Here is a 21,290-nt window from a genome sequence, read left to right as displayed (position 1 = left end):
GAGGAAACAGCAGTGGCCCCACTCTGTGGTAATATACAACACCCTCAGCTACAAATGACTGTAGCTGACCCAGCTAGACCACAGAAAAAGCTCCCCAGCAAAGCATCCACACATAATAGGACAAACATCTCTGTTGTGTACAGTTGGTGTGATGGGAGGCAAGCATTTGATTGTTCTACATTTCGTTTAGCTGTTTGAGCGAGCATTCGTGTGAACACTTTCAAGAGGACATTGCCTCACTTTTGTTTCACCGTGCTTGGCCTCAGCCAGCCTATTGTGTTTAGAAGCAGGCCAGGTGGAAGAGAGGAGAAAGGGGGTAAAAGTGCGTGTTTTTTCTTCCTCTTCTTTTTCTTGGGCCTGTACTTTAGTTGTAGCCACTTCCTCTATGGTAACAGCTGTCAAAACGTTGCAGGATTATAGCCCACCGCAAAGTTACGGCTCGTATTGATGCCTGGCATTGAGCAGGAAGTTAGGAGGGGTCGAGTGAGCAGAGGCTATTCAGGCCACTCCATTCCTCAGGGCCAGACGAGTAGGTCCCTGGGGAGGGCTCAGTAACAACAGGGGGCAGCAGCCCCGGTACTGGTAATTCACATACACGCGTTGGGGATATGAGAGGCTTTCCCAGTGATGTTTTGGGTATTAGGAGAGATACACCCTTAATTGTGTTTTGTTTTCGCAATCTGATGTGAGGTTCCTTTTCACAGGCTCAGGTCTCCAGGCCTCTTTCTCCTGGATTAGTGGGGCTTCCAGGCTTGTGCGATGAGGCCATGAGAAGCCTGTTAGGTTGTTGAGAAAGAAAATTCCCTTAATTCTTTACACATCTGGTGGGGGAATTGAAGCTGGTTGGAAAAATAGCAGTTCAACAAGGGAGATTTTATCAGTTCTGGCCTGGCAATCATTTCCAAACTGCATAAGACCAAAACATGTTTTACATTGATCTCCTGTAATAACAAAATTCAAACTAATTGTGTTAGACTTTGCAGTTATAGGATATTATAGCAAATGTACTGTAAATTGTAAGATGACAGAAGGCAGGGTAGATAATCAATTTCAAATGCAGATAAACAACTGCTTCGTGTCATAATGTCGTTGCGTAACAGTGATGGTGTGCGAGTCTCTATTGTGAGTAGGACACCCAAAGGGAAGTTCTAGTAGATTCTGATTACCGCTCATTATTCCAGACATGACCTGCCATGTCTATGACATCACCTCACAGTACAGTAGGTCCACCCTCTCCAATAGAAGGTGCAGTATTCATTAACATCAAACAACTGTAGTCTCTCATTGTGATGACAGAAATGTATGCCTTTCCTTCTATGTGTCTCACCTCTGACCCTCATAAAGAACATTTCTCAAAGATTATTTCTATTTATCAATGGGATTTACTTTGGAATTTGTTGTGGTGTGGCCTGGGATTGTGTCTCTCCAGAAAGTTTTTGTTTCTGTGTGTCTGTTTTTATGAAAGATTGAGTTGTTACCCAGGTGCATCTACATGTAACATCATGCTGCCTCCGTTGTTGAAATGTTAGCTGTGCATTCGGCACAATACTGATAGGTAAGGCCTACTGTATGACACTAATAGGAGACAAAATACATTAAGTAATTAAAAAATTATTTTATTATTTCAGATTTTCTTGCCTTTGTTATACAAAGATGTTAAATAACTTAAATACATTCTTACCAGTCATTTGTGATCTGTTTATACCGACAAGCTATACACATGAGGTAGAGGAAAATAATTTAGGGTTCCCATAAGACATGAATAAGTGAACATAGACAAATCTTTTGTTGGTATAGTATCATCACAAAAGGGCAATACATGTTTGTTGTGTTTATTTACAGGCACAGGACAAATCCTGGAACAAATTTACATGGTTAACGTAAACCTTGTTAATTTCATTTTGGGGGGAAATTATTGGCTTGGCAAAAGAGACTAGAGGATCAATTAATTCACACACCAATATCAAATTCTTTATAGTTTAGCAGGATACGTATACGTTCAGCCATCTACAAACCCAGCAATGTTTTTCACCATTGTTCTAAACCATAAATCACATCTACAAATACAACAAACTATTTGCACAGGGCTGCGCAATGTCAAATTTCAGACTCATCTAGCTACAGTATGAACCATTTTAAATACCTTCAGAAATGCATCTTGTGTCAAACGGAATCAAATTAATTGAATTTACTTTGTGCTTAAAACAACTGCGATTGTTAGATATGAACAAATTATGTGACCTAAAAGCAAAGTGTACACTGCCTCTTGTCACTGCAACCCCAAAAAGCAAACACCCATTGCGCCTAAAGAACAGAATACAAAATAAAGGGTAAAAAATCAGTTCTGACTTGACGTTATTTACACTGAACACATGCTCATAATATATTTTAAAATAATTTATCTTTCTTTTATTTTCATTTTTCCTACAAAATAGATTTATTTGTATACATGATCCACTGACAACAGTGCAGAGCTATTGGTTCAAAAATAGATTATGGAGGACTAAGACAATGACATTGAAAACAGACGGTTGTATCATGCTGTCCTTTGTCTCGAAAATAATATAGTGTATATGTACAATATGAAGCCTACAAAACACACGCAATGTGCATAATGTGTTTCTCTCATGACTGTTAACTATTTTATATCCATTCAATAAATTACCACTATAGAGAACCACAGTCATAGGCAGTGAAATGTGTAGGATACACACACCACAAGCTGTGGGAGACAGGCCTCTCAGCATAGCCATTATGGTTTCCATGTAGCGTGCAAAGTTCTATGTATATGTTTTGACCATTCTTTATTTGGCATGCCTCCTCATTTGGAAATGTTTGGAATTCAACTGCTCTGGACGAACAACTTCCCCCAGGCTCTCTTCCCAGAACGAGGATTTTCCTGTATCGGTGTAGGTGGTTTAATTCCAATTTCGACTCTTTTAGCGTCACCATTAAAATACAGGCAAAATATGTCTTTCGGACATAGTTGAGGTCTGGGACATCTTTGAGGGAAGCTGGCATGTGACCTACTGACGTTGGCACTCAGGTTTCACTTACTGATGATTACAACCTCCTACAATCACAAGTTTACAGCAGCAATTACTCCATAGTCATGGTTAGCCTTAGCCGACAAATCAACAATATTCTACCACTAGACTTCCCAGCATTATGTCTTGGTCCAACCTTTGTCTTGCTACCAATTTCCTTTTCAATTGCCGGTGAGATTTATCCATATGCCTCACTCTTGTCCCTATACCACAGGAGAATAAACCTTACTTTATTTATTTGTATTTACAAACAAAAAGAAAGCGCTGTAGATATTCATAAATACAGGACTTTAAATATTAAGGGAAATGAAAGGTTTCCGGGCTTCAGTGCGTGAATGGGGCTATCATACATGTCGGGTCCTCACTCAGTAGTTAATTCACAACCATCTAAAATAAGGCTGAACTATGCTGGATATCAAATAAAATGTTAATTTGATTGGTAATGCTAGTAATTGTTTGCCAGGTGTCTACAGTCGAACAGAATTGCAAATGGCAGGTGGTCTGGGTGATGTCTCGCGCTGTAGTTTGGCACAGATCCAGTCTGCTGCTCGTCATTTGAACAGTTTTGCAGACATGTCAACTTATATTTCAGTCTCTATTGCCCCATGCTGTTCAATTTAACCAACCCAATAATATGAGGGTGGAGCTTGTAGACTTTTTTGCATGAGGCTTGATCAAATTGTGGATGTAGAGAGAGAGGCAAGAAAGATATGATAGTAGGGGGCTACAGTTCCTCTGGTCTCCAGTTTTGATTATAATGTTTTATGTTTTATATCAGACAGGCACCAAAAAGCCAGACAAAAGCAACAATGAAAACTAAATTCTTTACAAATAACACCATACCGCATCTCCATTAGCTAATGGGGTTTGCATCAAGTCAACACTTTTGGAAGATAAACTCTGCTGGTCAGGTGGTTACCTGTTGTCATGGGGATGGTAGCAGACTAAACACTAGGCCAATCCCTCTTCAAACTACAATTGAATACAGATTCACTGATTTTTCATTCTTTCTTTAGTCCAAATAAGTATAGTGGTTTCGATTATTCCCTGAACATTGTAGCTCAAGGCCAAAAATAGCCTAAATTAGCTGGCAAAGATCAAATTTTCTTTTCATGCATTCACCAACAGTTTCACTAAAGTGTAAAAAGAGACAAAGAAAAGTGAACAAGTGTTCTCTCCTTGTGAAAATCTGTCCCAAAGGGTCCATTTTGTATCCACAGCGAGAGAGAAAAAACACAATGTGCTGCGTTCCAAAGGGCCTTGTCAAAATTAATTCAGAAAAACAAAGAGCGCGAACACACAAACAACAAAACATTTGTGTGGTTAGTGGTTTGTCATAGCATATTCAGATAAGTGGCTTGTATAATATCAATATAATACAATTGAATCTATTTACATACATATGCATACACACATTTGCGTGTGAGTGTAAATATGTGCGTGTAAAATAAAGCTTGCACCCTGTCCTCTTAACAGTTTCAGAGTATGGTCCTGATTGCCATAGAAGTTGTCATTTGACCACCCCCCTGCACCCTTTCACTCTGCCAACACACACACTACTTTAGGCCAGGCCTGAAAACGTTTGCTATTATTGTCCTTGTATCGGATCCTCATTAACAGCATGCTCGCTGGAGACAGCTGCCAAGCCCTGTGTTTTCTCACTGACAGGTCTGACTGAATGCTGAATGGAGGAGGTAGTCTCTCTCCAAGGCAACTCAGCCACAAAAAGCATGGGACACTGACCCTGTTGTTTGGCAGGGGCAATCTCTCCTGCAACCTCTCGAGTTGGGGCCACAGCATGTCAGAAACAACCCCGGAAATCCCTCAAAGTGCTTATGGCTCCTCCGTTGGGCTCCTCTCCACATCTACTGTCCATTGTCCACTTCTGCAAGACATTCGTCCGAGAACGAAATGACCAGCAGCCATCCTCCATCCGTCCATTGATCCATTCAACACCACCACCACCCTCCACCAGCTTGACTGGCCAGGGGATTGTGCCTGGGACTACCCTTTGCAGGTGTAGACCTCTTCTCTCTGTGTGCACTGCTTGCATTCGACGTAGCAGCACCAGCGCACTTGGCACTGACAGGGCCTCGTCACCACTCGGCTCTGGGTATTGTGGCCCCGCCCACAGCAGATGGCGTCACAGTTCTTGTCTTTGTAGCACTTGCGTGCCGATGTGCCCGGCGAGTATTTGCTGGGCCGGCAGAAACTGGGCGAGTCCTCGATGTGGAGCAGGTCCATGGTACGAGGGATCTGGTCGTTGGGACCCGGCACGGGCTGCTGCTGCTGGGCTCTGCCAGGGGATATGTCCCCCTCCCCGGTGGCCTCGTTGGTGGAGCTGCCCACCTTCATGGAGGTCTCGTAGCGCTGTTTTAACTGCTTACCGATCTCATGGAAGGGAGACAGCTGTCTCCAACAGGTCTGGACGGTGCAGGAGCCTGAAACCCCATGGCACTTACAAGTGGTCTCCACCCCAGCCTTAATCACCTGGTTGACAGAGAAGACAGCATATGCATGAAGTTGGGATGTCAAAGACACATCCTGATAAGTCTATATAAACTGACTAACGCATACAAATAAATATATTCTAACCTGTGTGTGGTAACTGTATTTCAAAGAGGAACAAAATTACTTGAGTATAACTTGAAAGGCACAGGATTCTTTTTTTTTTTATGTCTGTTTTTTTTTAATCATGGGTTCTTTGATGTAAAGCATATCCTTAATCAAAACATCAAATCCATCAAAATGTGATCCATACAAAGGAGCCGCAAGGATGTTACTTAGTGGTATCACTGGCCTAACAGTCTAATTTGGTAAACTGTCAGTAACATTATATAAAAAAAAAACAACAATGTATCCTTATGTACAAGGCTTATTAAAAAGGCTGGTACAGTCTGTGAAAACATGGACACATCTATAGGATCTTTGTTGGTGGGCAGCAGTGATGGATAACCACAGATACTGAAGTTTGATTAAAGTCAATCACTGTTATTACAATAGCAGGGCTGAGGAGCCCTCTTTTGAATAAAAGGCCCATTGAGGTGTCCATGGGAAAGAGAGAGATGGTTCAGCCACACACAAGCCCCTGCGCTTTGCAACCCTGCGGGTTGTTCAAATGCACACGCAGGAGAAAGACCCAGGGATGATCTCTTAGGCCAACTGCAGTAAATATCCGTGGTTACACAAGCTAGTGACAAATCCTACGGGAAGGCTGGACAACTATATGGCATTTTCCGTCAAAAGGAACATGTAATCTACAGCAGTACCATATATTTCAGATCAAAACTGTCTAAGGAGGTTCCTTACTCATACCAGTGCTGGATAATAACTTCACACACTAGTCAATAGTACACATTGTGACATTGCCTGAACTCTCTGTGGCTGGAATGGTTCATTTGCCTGTGTGGCTTAGAAGCAACCACAATGTAAAAAGGTTTTGTGTGAAAATCCATAGTACTTATTCTCCAAAGAATGCTTGGAGAGTCTCGACTGTTCCTTTCTCACACTGGGAAACAGATTGATGGATAAGAAGTGCATATTCACCACAGTTGCAGTTCAAGAAAATGTGAAATGTCAGCTTTAAAATGTTAGAGGATGCAGAGGCTAGCACATTCCAAGATTTGTGCTTCATATGGGACTTCACATCAAACGTGGTACACCTCACTACATGTGCAAAAAAAGATGAACAAAAACAGTGTTGTAAATCTTTTATCACAAATAAAATATCTGGAGGGAATATATCTCAAGCTCAGAGGAAGAGCACACATCAGCCTCAGGGGAGAGGTTTGTGTCTGCTAACATTTAGGAAGTGTGCTTCTGCAATAATTTATATTCCTATTAAAATAAAAATGGCTACAATAGAAGAAACTCGGAATAAAGCAGATGCCAGACCTTGAGTTTACTTTGGCTTGACAGTTTAAGACCATTCTCTCCTCTTTTTGTTTTTACAATTAAAATCACTTCCAAGATGAAAAAGGTCCCAACTCCCTCACCACAAACAACTGCAGAGCCTTGCCAAGGCACAAACGAAAGTAATTATCCCTCTAATTTAAGAGGGAAAACCAAACATTGATTAATGACCGTATTTGGATTTTACCATATTTAGCAGTCAATTTAAGAGATTTAGGCTGGGCTTTTATCTTACTATTAAGCTTACGCTTGAAAATCTATAGTATTTGCTTAAGAACCACAGCATGTGGTAAACGAATCCTGAAGACCACTGGAATGCCCATAAAACTTACTGTCTTTGTTTTTTATTTGTGGTCACATTGAATTCCACTATGGTCAGTTTAACAACTGCTATGGTCACTTGGCTGTCTCTTGGACTGACGATGACGACCAACCAATCAACCCTGACCAATACTATGGTTTGGGTCAAGTAGAATGTTCAACATTCAACCCAGAATGACCAAACGTTGAGAAAACACATTGGAGGACATCACGAGCCACCTGCATGAGGAGTACGCACGCAGTCCAGCCACTACACCACAGGCCAGATACCGGACAAAAGGAAAAAGAAAACCTGGGAAGACCCACCTTCATGCCCACGTTGGTGTTGTGCATGTCTACGCGTGCACGGAGGTCCTTGTTGGAGCGTTTGCCCAGGAAGTCCTTGACAAACTTGTTGCTGTATTTCAGGTTGTCGCCGCAACCCCCCCACTGCCAAGCCTTGCGGTTCTCCAGGTCCGGGGCCTCGTCACAGGTGCAGCGCTCCATCCGCCCAGCACTGCAGGCCTTGGCCATGGCGTGGGTCAGCCCCGCAGAAGAGACGGCGTACAGGAAAGCTGTCTCCTTGAAGCCTGTCAGTTGGAGAAGGAACCGTTGTCGTGAAAAATCCATCTCAGGCGGGAAACTGTCTGTCAACAGCTCAACCTGAACGTACGGCCCAAAACGAAAGCACAGTCCAAACGTTGGGACACTCGCCTACCTCGTTTCAGAATGTTCGCTCTGTGGCGCCCCTCCAGGGTGCAGTTCCATCTCTCGAAGCGGAACTGATACTGGCACTCCAGGGCACTCATGCTGATGGCCTCCATCAGCGTCTCAGCCACCCCTGGGTCTCGTCTGCACATCCTGCGCTGCTTTTTCTCCAGTTTGAGCCGGTCACACAGCTTGTAGTGGGCCCTGCCCACGTTCTCCTCTGGGTGAGAGCTCAGCGGAAGGATGGACAGGGGTTCATTACCTGTCAATCTGCAGAGGGACAGTGGGGGGGGGGGGTGGATAGCGGAGATACACATCGTTAGTGGGGAGATATTACTCAAAGTCAATGAGCGGATAGAGTTGTGTGGGTGGGGGTGGGGGGGTATGTGTTACAAGGGGGAGCAACATCAGAGAACGTAGACCTTTGCTGAGGTAACACCAACAGACAAATAATAATCCTAACTATCCATAAAGCACTTAAATGTTCCATGGGAGCATACGTGGTCTGTGTGGTTAATGTTCAAGTGAATTCTGCTGCCCTCTCAGAAGGTCAATAGCGAGTTCAGTAGTTAATGTTCAGGGGAATTCAACATTTGCTAGAGATTGAGATCAACCCCCAGCATAGGCGGGTCTGTGTATACAGCAGATTCAATATGGAAGAAGGGATCAGTTCATTGCTTTGCTGGTTTGAGTTCACTAGGTATCAAGGGCATGTCACTGCCTCACTAGCTAGCCCGGAGTTTAGGGGGTGTGAAACGCATAGTATTGGTGGGCAGATTTGAAGACAACAGACCCATACAAGATGGGACAGTCACACCACAGGAATGCTGAACAGTACCAAGCAGAGACTTGGTTTAATATTTATATCATATCCTTGGGTGGGGGGGATGCCACTCACTGTTGCGTAGTACAAATATAAACATGATGACAAAGCGGGATTTACAGTCTCATTATAGAATTCCCCATACAAAGTGCTCAGTACCTTAAAGCTACAATTCATTTAAAATATAATGAGCGTGAGCTCTGGTTATAAACATGGTGTAGAGAACATGTGGTGGAGGCGCGCTCCTTTTGTCAGTTTATTTAAAGGAGGCGTATATAAAACACGCTCGCGGAGTCAGCCACATAGCTGGCAAAAACCAATGACCAGCGTTCTGAGGTTACAATGGAGAAAGCAGAGCATTACTTTCGCAAAACACACACAAGGGGACATGACTGTCAGCTTGCGACCATTTTGGTCACACCAACTGACAGGATTGGCAGGGTAGTTGTTCATTATGTGCAATTTCTGGGCCTCTTTTACACTGTTAAAGTCAAACTGAGGAATAAATGGATTTACAGAACTCACAAACACTTGATTCCAAAGGCACATATGCCATTACAGAAAAACAGTTGATGCCTTTAAATGTCACTTTTGTCCACTAATATTGATACCTACTATACTTGATCAGGTTGTCCTGACAACAAACATCAACAATGGACAAACACTGAAGATTTAATAAAACATAATTTGCAGTATAAAACTTTACGACCGTGTGCTTTACCTGTCCCAAGCCTCTGGCATCAAAACGTTGACATAGGCTACAGCATTTTGCTGTCTGGAACTTCAAGTCCAAAAAAATGTATTCAAAAGCCACAGTTTATTGCTTTTGCAGATCTTCCAAATTAAGGTTTTGGGGTGTTACACTGATTTGGCTGTTGTGGACAAGACCACAAGATATCTCTGATGATGGCAGATGCCTCAATGCATAATTAAGACCATCCAGTTCACACTTTATGACAACAAAAACAAAAACATCTAAGTCACTGTTATATCTAAGGGTTCCTGTTCAGGACCGTAACTGAGCGACTTGCAAGAGAAAATGATTCAGTACTCTACCACAGAACAATCCTTCAGTTCAACTTCGATTGTGTTATAGCCTGGGTGTCAGTAGTGTTGATAAACTGCACCTCAGGATAATTACTGTATATTCCTCTGGTAATTGGTGCCACATGATCACCGACGACGTAATTTGTCTATGTCATGCTCTCGTCAACTCTGACACTGACAGTGTAGATGAAGAGGTCATTCCAGTCAGTTACAGAGACATCTTTCAAAAACGTTTAAAAAGCAATCGTGAAGTGTTTCCCTTGGAGTGTTTAAAGAAGGCAGCTGGCTATGGGCCCCATGCACAATACTGATCCTGACACACTCACTGCCTGACTAATGACACATGTAGCTTTCAGTGCTTATACCACACAAATCACAGATACGCGATGCCATGCAGAGGGTGATCTACACAGTGTCAAAGTGTGCTAGAGGGCATTCTTTGAAATATGTATTCAGATCAGGTCAAATGGTTCTTCTTTTTTTTCTTAGAAATGTTTGCCTTTCTCAACTTGTCTGATGACTGATTTTCAAATGGAACCCTGGCAAGCTGTGGCTTGACAAAAATGGTTCTTTAAAAAAGGCTGCAGGGAGTTGGTACATACAATGTCAGTTTGGATTGAAACAGACCGTGGTGCACTGAATAGTGCATACATTCAACCATATACTGATGCAGATTACAGTTCAAGGGTAAAACAACTAGAGGACAGTAAGTAACTTAAGTATACTGGTTGATCTGGCATTAAGTCAAGAAGTACGGTGGACTGCAGTGGGTCACTTCCCACATTGCATGTTGACAAAAACAAGAGGTGATATATATATATATATATATATATATATATATATTTATATATATATATATATATATATATATATATATATATATATATACCCTATGGTAACTCACATTCAAAAACATTGTGAAAAAATGCACTCTGACTTGTGTGGTTTTATGATCATTAACCACAATTATCAGATCCAATAGAGAGGCATCTTTACTATTTCAATACTATAAAGATGACTCGTGTTTTCTTTAGTTGGTTCCCATTAGACCCTGAGACTGTGACACTGCCAAGTCACAGACAGTGTCATATCCTATGCCTCTTGCCACAGCCAAAACAAAAGGTGCCAATCAAATGCCAATCCTCAAAAGCATCTGTCTTCATGCAGTCTGTCTGTCTTCACAATGTCAGGTCTGCCTGACACACAAAGACCACCGAGGCCTGCACGGTTGCCGGAGACAATGTTAGTCTCTCAGTCACTGCTTTTGTGTCTTCCACACAAAGTTTTTTTTTGTTACTATGAAAACTTGGGGGTAAAGCGTTGATAGGAGAGATGTAGGAGAGTGGAGAAACGCTTCGTGTCTCAAGAGTAGAAGCTACCGGGGCTCATTCGTGTCTTCTATGTTTCCGCTCTGTGGCAGACTGGTGAACGGTCAAACGTTATCACAGATGTGCTTTAATATCATTTTCCCCGTTGTAATGCATTTCCTATGCTTACAGAAGCTGTTTGGAGGCTACCTGTATGAGGTTGTAAAACATAGTAAATTTCCAAAATGTTGTGTCGTTTCTTTTTACAAAACTGTATCTTCTGGTTAACTGATTGTACTCCTCAGTTGAAATAATTCACTCAAGAATCACTACCCTTCCAGGGGCTAAAGCGTTGTTCCACCCAGTGGTCACGGCTATTTGAAAGTCAGTGGACCTGAGATGAAGCCCAGTGACAGTAAGAAATTTGACTCAGTTTGCCTTTAGACTAGGTCTGAAGTCTGAAGTTTAAAAACAAACCAAATCGCTAATGACCAGATAATCATAGTCATAACATCCCCATACCAGTATCTTTTACTCAAAACCTCTGGACTCATCCTTCTCTATCTCTCTCTCACTCTCTCTCTCCAGGCAAAGTGTAAGGGGAAGGCTGTTCTTTGCGGCAGAGCGAACTCATTCAACTCGCTCAGAGACCAGACCAGACCATTGGATGCCTGTAGAATCATGACTGTAGCAGACTAGGCCTTGCAGTAGCTGAAATTCATCCTGTTGGTTTGACAGTCATTACTCTGATTAGCCTACTATATTTTCTAGTAGAAACCAAACCACCATGTCTTAGCCTCTGTGGCCTTTATAAACCCAGTAGCGATCTAGTGTGCACATGTTTACAATGCAGGGAGTAGGGGAAAGTGCTGCAAGCTATTGCTAGGCTACATATTAGAATGTAAGGGCATGTAGGCTTCTGTTTTCATATCACGAACCATTTTCTGAGGCTGTTTTTGTTTGAGGTGTTGGCACAGCAACACACATGGAACATAACACCAACAGAGACATAATAAAGTTCACTATTATCCTACGTGAGGTGGGATTCTTGCTGCTGTTTGCTCAGCTTTGCTTTTTTTCCACATACTCACACACTCCTTACAGGCATCAGCAGCCCTCATTCAAGGCTAATCTCTTTCGTTGCCTGCTCTCCAGCCTTTCACAGAGCAGTGGAGGAGTTTGTTTAGTTCTTTCTCTCTACCTGTCAACACCTCTCATTGCCCGCGACATTTACTATATATACATTTTCCGACGCACTGGCTGAGTGAAAATGGCTCATTACGTACTGCAGAGTCTCTGAGCCAGTCCCAGGAGGAAATCATTTATTCCCAATAAACGTTGCCGTCATCACTCCCCTGGCTTTGTTACAGAGTCCCTACCATGACCCCAGGTGCTGCAACATTTTACATTTACATTTTACAGAGCCACGTCATTCTTCATTGGGGCTTTATGAACGGCCGAGGGTCACTCTGTGCAAGGCCATGGTAGTTGCAGCCAACGCTGTAAATGCTGATGGTACCACTTCATCCTTCAACCCAAATTGATAGCGTAAGTGAATATGCAATCATTGGATGTGCATGCCAGCAACTGTAGTATTGATGTAACACCAGTGTGCCAGTTAGGCAGCTGTGATTTACTCAGTGACAAGGCCCTGACGGACCATATGGCACAACTCAGTGCAGCACACTGGTGGATCTGACTGTAGCACATGCAGCACTTCTGCGACTTCCTGTTAAATACAGGAAGGAGCCACAGCTTTCACCATCTTTAACTTGTTCAATTCCTTTGTTTCCTTTGGTTCCCTCGGGCATGATGTAGTGGCTTGGATCAATGCATGTGAAAACAATCAACAATCACTCTCATCGTATCATCACATCTTAGCATTTTCTTTGCGTTTCTGTTGTTGTTGCATGTACTGGTCAGCAACTTCATTGCAGATTTGGGAAAGAAGCAGAAGCAGAACCGTTTCAGCAGAATGTGCCAAAGTCACGCATCTGTTACAAACCGTAGGTTCTTTTTGATTGTCTAATTTATATTTGTTATCAACAGGTCCTCTTTCAGCCTTCCTCGCAAATACAGTATTGTGTGTCCCCTTCTATTGCATTCCCACCCCATGCAGCAAGCACAAAACAAGGACTCCTTTGCAATCAGTCTGGACTTGCTGGTTATTAGGCCTGGTGTCTCTTGGATCGGCCCCCCCAAACCCACTCCTCATAGGGCAGTACTCCCCCTATCCCCTCCCCCCATAGACCCACAATGTTTGGGACTATCTCGTCGTTTATGATCATTGACCTATGCACTTATTGAAAAGCTCTCTTTTGAAAGTGGCTTTGGATAAAAGTGTCTGGTAAATGCTAAATGAATACATGTAAATGTAATTGCTTTTAACAAATGCCTTCCATTACTTCCAGCTGTCGGCCCCAAAAAAGGCTGTACCCAGAGAAACCATTGCTGTCTACAAAGGCAGCTAGCCTTTGTGTTCCAGCAACACAACCATCGATGGTTACCTTTCTCCCCTTTGCTGGAGGAACAAACCACCACTCTCACCTTAGAAAATCAAGTCAAGACCAAACCCAATGCTGGTATTATTAGGATGCACGCACGAGGATCTAGAAAACATAACCACGGTTTGATCTTACGCTAATCCCAAGTGTGCGTGTGTGTGTGTTTTCCCTTCTCTCCTTCCATTCCCTGTTTCATGGTACACTCCACTTCTCCCTTTGGGAAGAAAAAAAAAAGTGACCCAGAAATGTTGGATGAAACTCAGACCACCCTGCCCATCTGCTGTGACAGGCCAAGCCCTGCCAGGGAAGGGAGGAATGTGAGTGCGGTATTCTGTATGTAGCCCTGTCTGAAACTAGTGGCTGCCCCGCCACTACAACTGACTGAGAGCTGAATAATTGGACAAACCAATGGTTCAGTCTCAAATGACTTTCTGGAAAAGTGAGTCTCTGACCCATTGTAGATGGGTATTGGAGGTTGGGGGTTGAAAAGGCCTGTGCTACACCCTGTCGAAAATAGGGACATCTTTCATCACTTGCGGTGACACTGTTCATTATGCATGTAATTTAAGCCAGAAATAGGGGAAAGAGTGAAAGGTTATGCAGGAGGCAAAGCTAAGATTAGCCGTTAGTTGAAAGCACTGAGTGATATGACTACCTCTAACAGGCTGTGACTTACACAGCACAGTAACGCAACAGAACTCGGTGAAAAACACGGTAATGCCAGCAGCTCAGTTGGTCATTATTATTGGAGCGATGAAACTCCCCACATAGTAAGGATATGATGCATGGGCTGCAAACACTGCACAGTCCTGTTCACTGAGGAAAGTCCCCCCTATCTCCAACAGCTGACAGAGACAGGATGTGACCAACCATGAGGTCATCCCTGTCCCCTCTGGTCCTTTGCAACCGGTTTCCTGTAAAACACGTCAGAATTCCCACGCTCACAGGTTCACTTTGCCAGAGTTCTGTCTACGTTGAGGTGCAGTCTGCCACATGTATTTTAAGTACTCTTTTAGTCTTTTCAAATAGTTTCAATGGCTGCCATTCTGTCTCATGTCATTTCATGATGTCCCCTATGAAGTTTCTCTGAGCTAAACTGTTGGCTGTGTCTAAACATGCTGTGTTGCTAAATGCAGCCTGCTCGAGTTGAGCTTCAGAAGTACAGAACCTGGGTTTAGGAATGGGAGCAGGGAGCCGGGTAAGAGGTTTAACTGCTATGTGAGAACTCAAGCCTTCCAGGGTCAGCAGCTCAGTTGTAGTCACTGTGTGACTGGCACAGATTGGGCGTGCAACAGTGTCCGCATGACTCCCCTGTCCTAGCCTACGCCATGGCACAGAGCGCCCCTGTACCAGCACACGGACGCACTAAACACATTCAGGCACTCCTACTCGCCGGTTCGCACATGCTGACACGAGAATCAGACCACCGTTTTTTGGTTGGATAGAGAGCACTGGCGCTCTTATTGTAGCAAGTGCTTCAGTATCCAGACTACAGATTTACAACATGAATACTCTCTTTCCATTCACTTGTTTTACAGTGAGTAAATGCACTTCTCTGGGTAAGCCGAACATGTAATTGTCAAACCACTGTCCAAATAACAGCAGCTGTTTTCACCCATGCATCAGCAAATGCAAGAAGCTGAGTTCAGGCATATTATTAACGGTTATTTACTGTTGCTACTGAGAGATTACAAGGTTTTCTTCTCAGGGAACTGAAAAGGAAATGTTGAAGGGCCAAGAGAAAGTGAAATTCAATATCGAAGCTGGACAGCGACAAAGGGTGGTATATTGTTTGCCGTCTGAGGTCAATATGACTGGGATGATGAACTACAGGGCTGTAGCTGCCCACTGGGTTATGTAAAGGTACAGTAACATTAGGAATGGTTCTTTGGCTCATCTTACAAATGTCCCCCTGCAGTCAGTCGGATAGCACGGTTCTCGTTATCCTCGAGCTGAACCAAAAAGTTATTTAATACCCAATAACTAAATGATTTATGGTCATCATTGTACTTGTAGTTTACAACAATAGGTAATGGCTTCTACATCTTTATGGCTTAGCCTTGAACTTTCCTGACATGAGAAGACTTTATGTTCTTAATGGTGAATCTTTCCATAGGCCAAAAGTATAAGCACAAACGAGTATTGAACAACAAGGCTTGAAAGTATAAGCTTTATTCCACTTTTAATGTATACACACACACATAGTAAAATCCTTCACAGATAAGAGCCTGATGGTGTTATGACACACAATAGTCTTAAGTGAGAAGAATAATGGACTACTGTGGCCAGTAAACAATCACAACGATCATGTGCATCTATCATGGGGTATTTATTTGTTAAACATTCATGTATACTTGTAGGAGAATGTTGTCGGAGTGCATACTTAGCTGGACGCAGTCCTAAAAGCCCCCTGATACTGTATGCTGCGAGTCAATGTGACACTAAGCTGGGCTGAGCTTCTCTATGGAGTCTCACTGCTTCTGACCTCTGATCTATCGTGACCCAGGAAGGAGACATGAGGTACAGCGCTGACTTCTGAGGGACAAACTCCAAAGGCAGCATTTCTCCATCTGCTAATCTTGGCTTGAGACCAGTGCCATTTCTCCAGTTTTCCCACAGCCCAGGGCACAGAAAACCAGCCCTGCGGTTCAGAACGGACTACAAACGACATGTCGATCCCACTAATTAACATCATTTCATCAATCCTTGACCACAAAAAGGGCCATGAGTCTATATTGGCTTTCCTGTTTTGTAAATCGCCCATTCCCAGAGACCCATCTGTGAAGAACATCATGTGTGTACCTTCTTAGCAATGATACTTTCTTTTCCATATCTGCCGGCTATCCACCCATGAAATGCACAGCTGACGGATAGGATTGGAGAGGAGCCGCCCTCCTTCTAAAGCCAATGTGTCTTTACTGCGGTCACTCCAGCAATCTGACTGTAGCAGAACCTTCAGCCCTTCGGATGTGAGTGGGCCAAACACATTTTAAAGACCTTCCCAAATGCAATAACACCATGTAATCTTCAAGATATACAGTGCAACCATATCATTATATAGTACGAATACAGTAGCAGGCTACTACACACACCGCAAAAACCATCACAACCAAGGTGTCTACCCAATGCTAAATTACTTTAAATGGCTTAACTCTAACAACAGATAACGGTCTTGCTCATCGGACTAACAATTTGGTAGTTGAAGGTTTGAAGGTTGACTGTCCTAAAACTCAAGGATTAATTTGTAAATGAGTCCAATTATTTTCATAGAAGGCTCTGTTAGATTAAGTTGAAAGAAATCAAACATACTTGTTGATCAAAGACCTTTTATAATCCACTTTGACCACAACTAGGCATACATGGAACACATTTCTTCTTGGATTGTATTTAGACAGTGCCGCTGCCTTTAGATTTGGCTGTTTTTACATTTCATTTCCCACTCTCCTTGAGTTACACAAAGGGACCAGAAAGTGCTGATTGAGAAGCCTCCCACACTCCTACATGAGACTGCCCCCCCCTGTGGAGCCTCTGAGTACAGCATGCTTTTCACACGATGATAGGAGTACATTCACACCAAAAACCCCAAAGCTCGAGTTGAAAACCAAGCCAAATATATCAGGACGGAAACACAAAGAAAAACAAAGCAAGCTCTCACAAAGGGCATGTGGCCTTCTATCTAAGCCCTCAGGTTAGCGTGATCTCACCCAGCTACAGGATCACCACCAGCACTGAGAGAATCCTATCTTCTTGGCTCGCTGTAAAGTGATACCCTCTGAGGTGTGGCTCTAGCCACAGGATATCCTCTGAAGTTGGGAAATCCCTCTATCCTCGGCTTTCCCCGCCCTGCCTGCGCGTCAGGGCTAATCAGCGCTTAAAGCCTCGTAATGAGACACCCGCCACCACTGTCTGCCAGGCAACGCCAGCCTGAGCCCACAGCGCCTTCTCCTCCCCTAATGAACGGTAATCACCCTGCGTCTCCCCCCACAAACCAAACTGCGGCAGGGATCGCAGCACGCACATGGGGCACGTGCGCGGGGTCGCGGGTGTCAGTGGTGGGGTGACGGGTGGAAGGGTGGAGGGGTGAGGGGTAAGGCAGGGGACAGGGCGGGTGGCTGGGGGGGGCTGGGGGGAACTGTGTGTCGGTGAGACAGAGCCAGGGGAAATGTTTACATGGATGCCCCTACAGTTAGGCCCTATCTCTTGTTTCATCTCTGCATCTCATTCTGGAAAGGGGAGAGGGGATCTCTTAAACATCTGGAAGTCTCTCATCTTTATTGCAATGACCGTGCTGTACCTCTGGAAAACAATATCCTATTAAGAGAGAGCACACATTATTTCAAGCTTTCTATTACATATTTACACTGTATATATAGGATATACTATATATATGCTATATCCCTAATAGGGCTGTCATTACAACAACAAGTAGAAGGTTAACGACAGATGCTTAAGTGACTGGTTGAACACCATTGAATGGCTGTGGTTAGTTTCCTGTATAGCGCATGAACAAGACAACACACACTTTCTGACTCAATGTTTGGGCTGGCATGCATCACAGTTTACAAGGCCACGGAATGAGCCTTCCAAGTACCACAGTTACTATTTAAATGAATGAAACTCTCTTTAACAAATTCCTGAAACTCCTGAAGGTGAACGCTGAAAGACATTTAGTGGCAGTTCTTTAGGACGATATCAAACACTCTCACAGGGTGAATGTACTGATCTTAAGAATGTACAAAATGACCATTCCCAACTGTAAACCTAATGATACTGGATTTGGTTGAGGACCAGCACCTGCCACAACAGGCTGAAGGAAGGTAAAAAGACTACTAACATTCTTGTGGCAAAGGATGACAATTTGAGCGGGTGCTTGACTACGCTAGGAATCCCACCCCGCCCTCGTCTGCGCAAACTATGGCCAACAGGGATGGTGTTTATGTTACACTTGCGCTCCACTGCACTCTGGAAATTGAGTATGCAACATTGACCCTTTATTTTGAGTAAATCAGTACCCCGGAAGCCCAGCAAAGCCTTGTGCTCATGGCATGTATTTATTTAAACAAGTTTGTGTTAGTGTATACTCCACTCAGTGTCATGCTGGGCTGTGTGCTTGCAGTGTCAGAAGTGTCAGGTTTCTGGGAAGTTAGCTTTGGGGCAGCTAACATTTTGCATGTGTATCTATGTCACCTGGTCCTGGGTCTTTCAGCTTGTCTCATGTTCCTTGGCTACAGGGCTAAATCATTCACTGACACTCATTCATATTCTCCTCTTCTAGGGTCATGGAATTATAACGCAAGGTATCGTAATACCATATGTCTCATTGCACTTCAGAGACCGCAGATAGAGACCAGATTGACTGGGAGAAGAGAAAACAAGTGCTCACTGACTGAATAAGTAAATATACATTACCATTAGAGTCAAGGAGAGAGCCAATTTGGCATGTCATCCTCAATACATACAAGTTGGAACAGTAGGTTCTGTGGGCCGAGGGCAGTTTGGTTAGATAATTAGGCTGAACTATGTGTCTATGACTGAAGATGAGAGCAATATTGCACAGCTCAAAAAAAAAACATATATTCTCAAATAAAACAGTCACATTTCTGTCCAAACAGGCTTGTTATATTGAGATATCATCTGAGTGCTAAAACTAAAACGGATTTAGAGTGACTGAGTTTCCCTGAACAACATCCCAGAGGAGATTAACTTCAGAGAAGTGACACATTAGGCCTGTAATGGACGCTCCAAGTCATCAAAAAATATTTCTGGCAGAACTAACATGATCGTTATCGAGAACGTGAAGATGTTGTAATCCTGTCCAATAAGTGCTTCCACCCTTTGTTGCTTTGTCCGGTTGTTCCTAATTTATTTGTTTCCTTTTATGAGATCTGAGAAGACTAGACCCAATTCAACGATCCCTAAGGTCTAATAAAGCAGTTTACAGCTTCATAATATGCAACAGGTCCTAGGGGGCCACTCCCTGAGTTCCCCCACAGATTCATAGCTAACAATGGCCTTATCACCTAATACTGCTGCAGCTCACAGCCACACAGATCCCCTTACAGGCCTTTACTGGAACTACAGCAGGTGTCAACAAACACAATTACCTATTTCATTATGTTTTTTTGTCCGTATAACAAACCTCTAATTCAGAATGGCATCATTTTGTTTTTACAAACCGAAGTGTTGTTTGATTGCAACCAGCTCAGACCTGTACTGGACCTGAACTATACTTTTGCAAGTCCCACTGAGAAATACTATGACCATCTTTGCACAGATCAGTGATATATAAACCACATGCTGGTAAGGAGTCCTCTATAATTGCATTCCAAAGCTATACCATGTCTGGAGAAAGCTACTTGATTTGTTAAATGTTGTTAAAACTTAAGTACTTTATCTTTGACTTTATCTGTCCATTGAAAGGTTTACAATACAATGTCATCATTACTGAGTCAATAAAAAAAGGAAGGATTCCTGTGGAAATGAAAAAGTAAAGCCTGTTACCCTGAGGTGGAGGTCATATGGACTACACCTAAAAACTCAGGCGTTCCCTTGGAATTACTTTCTTTGAAACGTAACCTCATGTCCACTATATTATACACTGAACTACAGATGTTGACGAGATATTACTGATATGATTGGGAAACCGTAAATTCTGGAGAAATTCTTACACGTGTTAAAACTGTTTTTAAACTTAGTGGGAGCGTCAAAGTCTACGCCAGAATTCCCTGTCCTATGTTTATGCTGGATGGGGAATTTTCTGTGCAAGCTAAGCAGACGTTTCGGCCACCAGTTCAGTGAGCTACGATTGCTTTATTGTTACCAGCTGTTCAGACTAAAGCTACACTCACCTTTAGCTCCATGTCAGTTTTCTGAGCCGACTTACTGTATGATGTTACAAGTGTTTCGACAAAATAATCGCACAACCCATTAATTCAAACATGCCAAGGTGTAATTTTCCGTGTTTACCTGTCAGGGGACTACGTAAAAGTTTAATAAGTTGATATTGTCATACTTGAATATTACCATGTGTTTAGGCTATCAAGTCAACAGTATTCATATGATCCTTCATCATACATGTGAATCGCCAGTAAACGGGTTGCCTATTTTACTGGTCACATTTAATCAAGTGTTTTAATGCTGCGGAATAGTCTTTATCAACCTGTTACTACCACCCGCTGAGGTCCACAGCGCTACACAGTTCGTATCCAAAAGCCTAGGCGCTGCATCTTTCTTAAAAAGACTAGTGCACGTGTTAATACTTAATATAATATCGTTCTAAATGACTATACACATATGGGATTGTTGCCTATCTACAGGATGCCATAAACTATGTGCAAACCAAAAGTCATATCGTTGAATGAACTGTAGATTATTTTGCAGCCGGCAAAGCATTCGTTATAATAAGAACATAAAATATATATGCCACAACGTTTAATAATCATTTATACCGTCTTGCTGAAATTATTTACTAACATTACCATATGTATGTGGTTAAAATCCAGTGCCTACCCAAAATAAGCTGTTGTCGGTCCCGGCAAGTTGAGAAGGTACACTATAACTGTGAACGATAACCATCCCAGGAGTAGGTGTCCATCCAGCATTTTGCTGCGGCTCCAGGGCAGATCATTTCGTTTCTCCTGAG

General features: G+C 43.0%; 1 protein-coding gene across 1 annotated transcript; it reads right to left on the bottom strand.

Annotated features, from left to right (window-relative positions):
- Positions 1 to 1,600: 1,600 nt before the first annotated feature.
- On the bottom strand, positions 1,601 to 21,285 carry wnt9a (wingless-type MMTV integration site family, member 9A). The gene is made up of 4 exons (XM_084708427.1): positions 21,158 to 21,285; positions 7,978 to 8,237; positions 7,587 to 7,849; positions 1,601 to 5,537 (listed from the first exon to the last, which is right to left on the bottom strand). The coding sequence occupies exons 1-4, from the start codon at positions 21,247 to 21,249 to the stop codon at positions 5,052 to 5,054; spliced, it is 1,101 nt and encodes a 366-aa protein (XP_084564553.1). The 5' UTR covers positions 21,250 to 21,285; the 3' UTR covers positions 1,601 to 5,051.
- Between the last annotated feature and the right edge of the window lie 5 nt (positions 21,286 to 21,290).

Source organism: Hypomesus nipponensis, chromosome 10, assembly GCF_054491055.1.
Source record: "Hypomesus nipponensis isolate SF chromosome 10, ASM5449105v1, whole genome shotgun sequence".
Taxonomy (NCBI): domain Eukaryota; kingdom Metazoa; phylum Chordata; class Actinopteri; order Osmeriformes; family Osmeridae; genus Hypomesus; species Hypomesus nipponensis.
The sequence above is the reverse complement of the archived record's forward strand: the minus strand, read 5'-3'. Positions and strand labels throughout refer to the sequence as shown.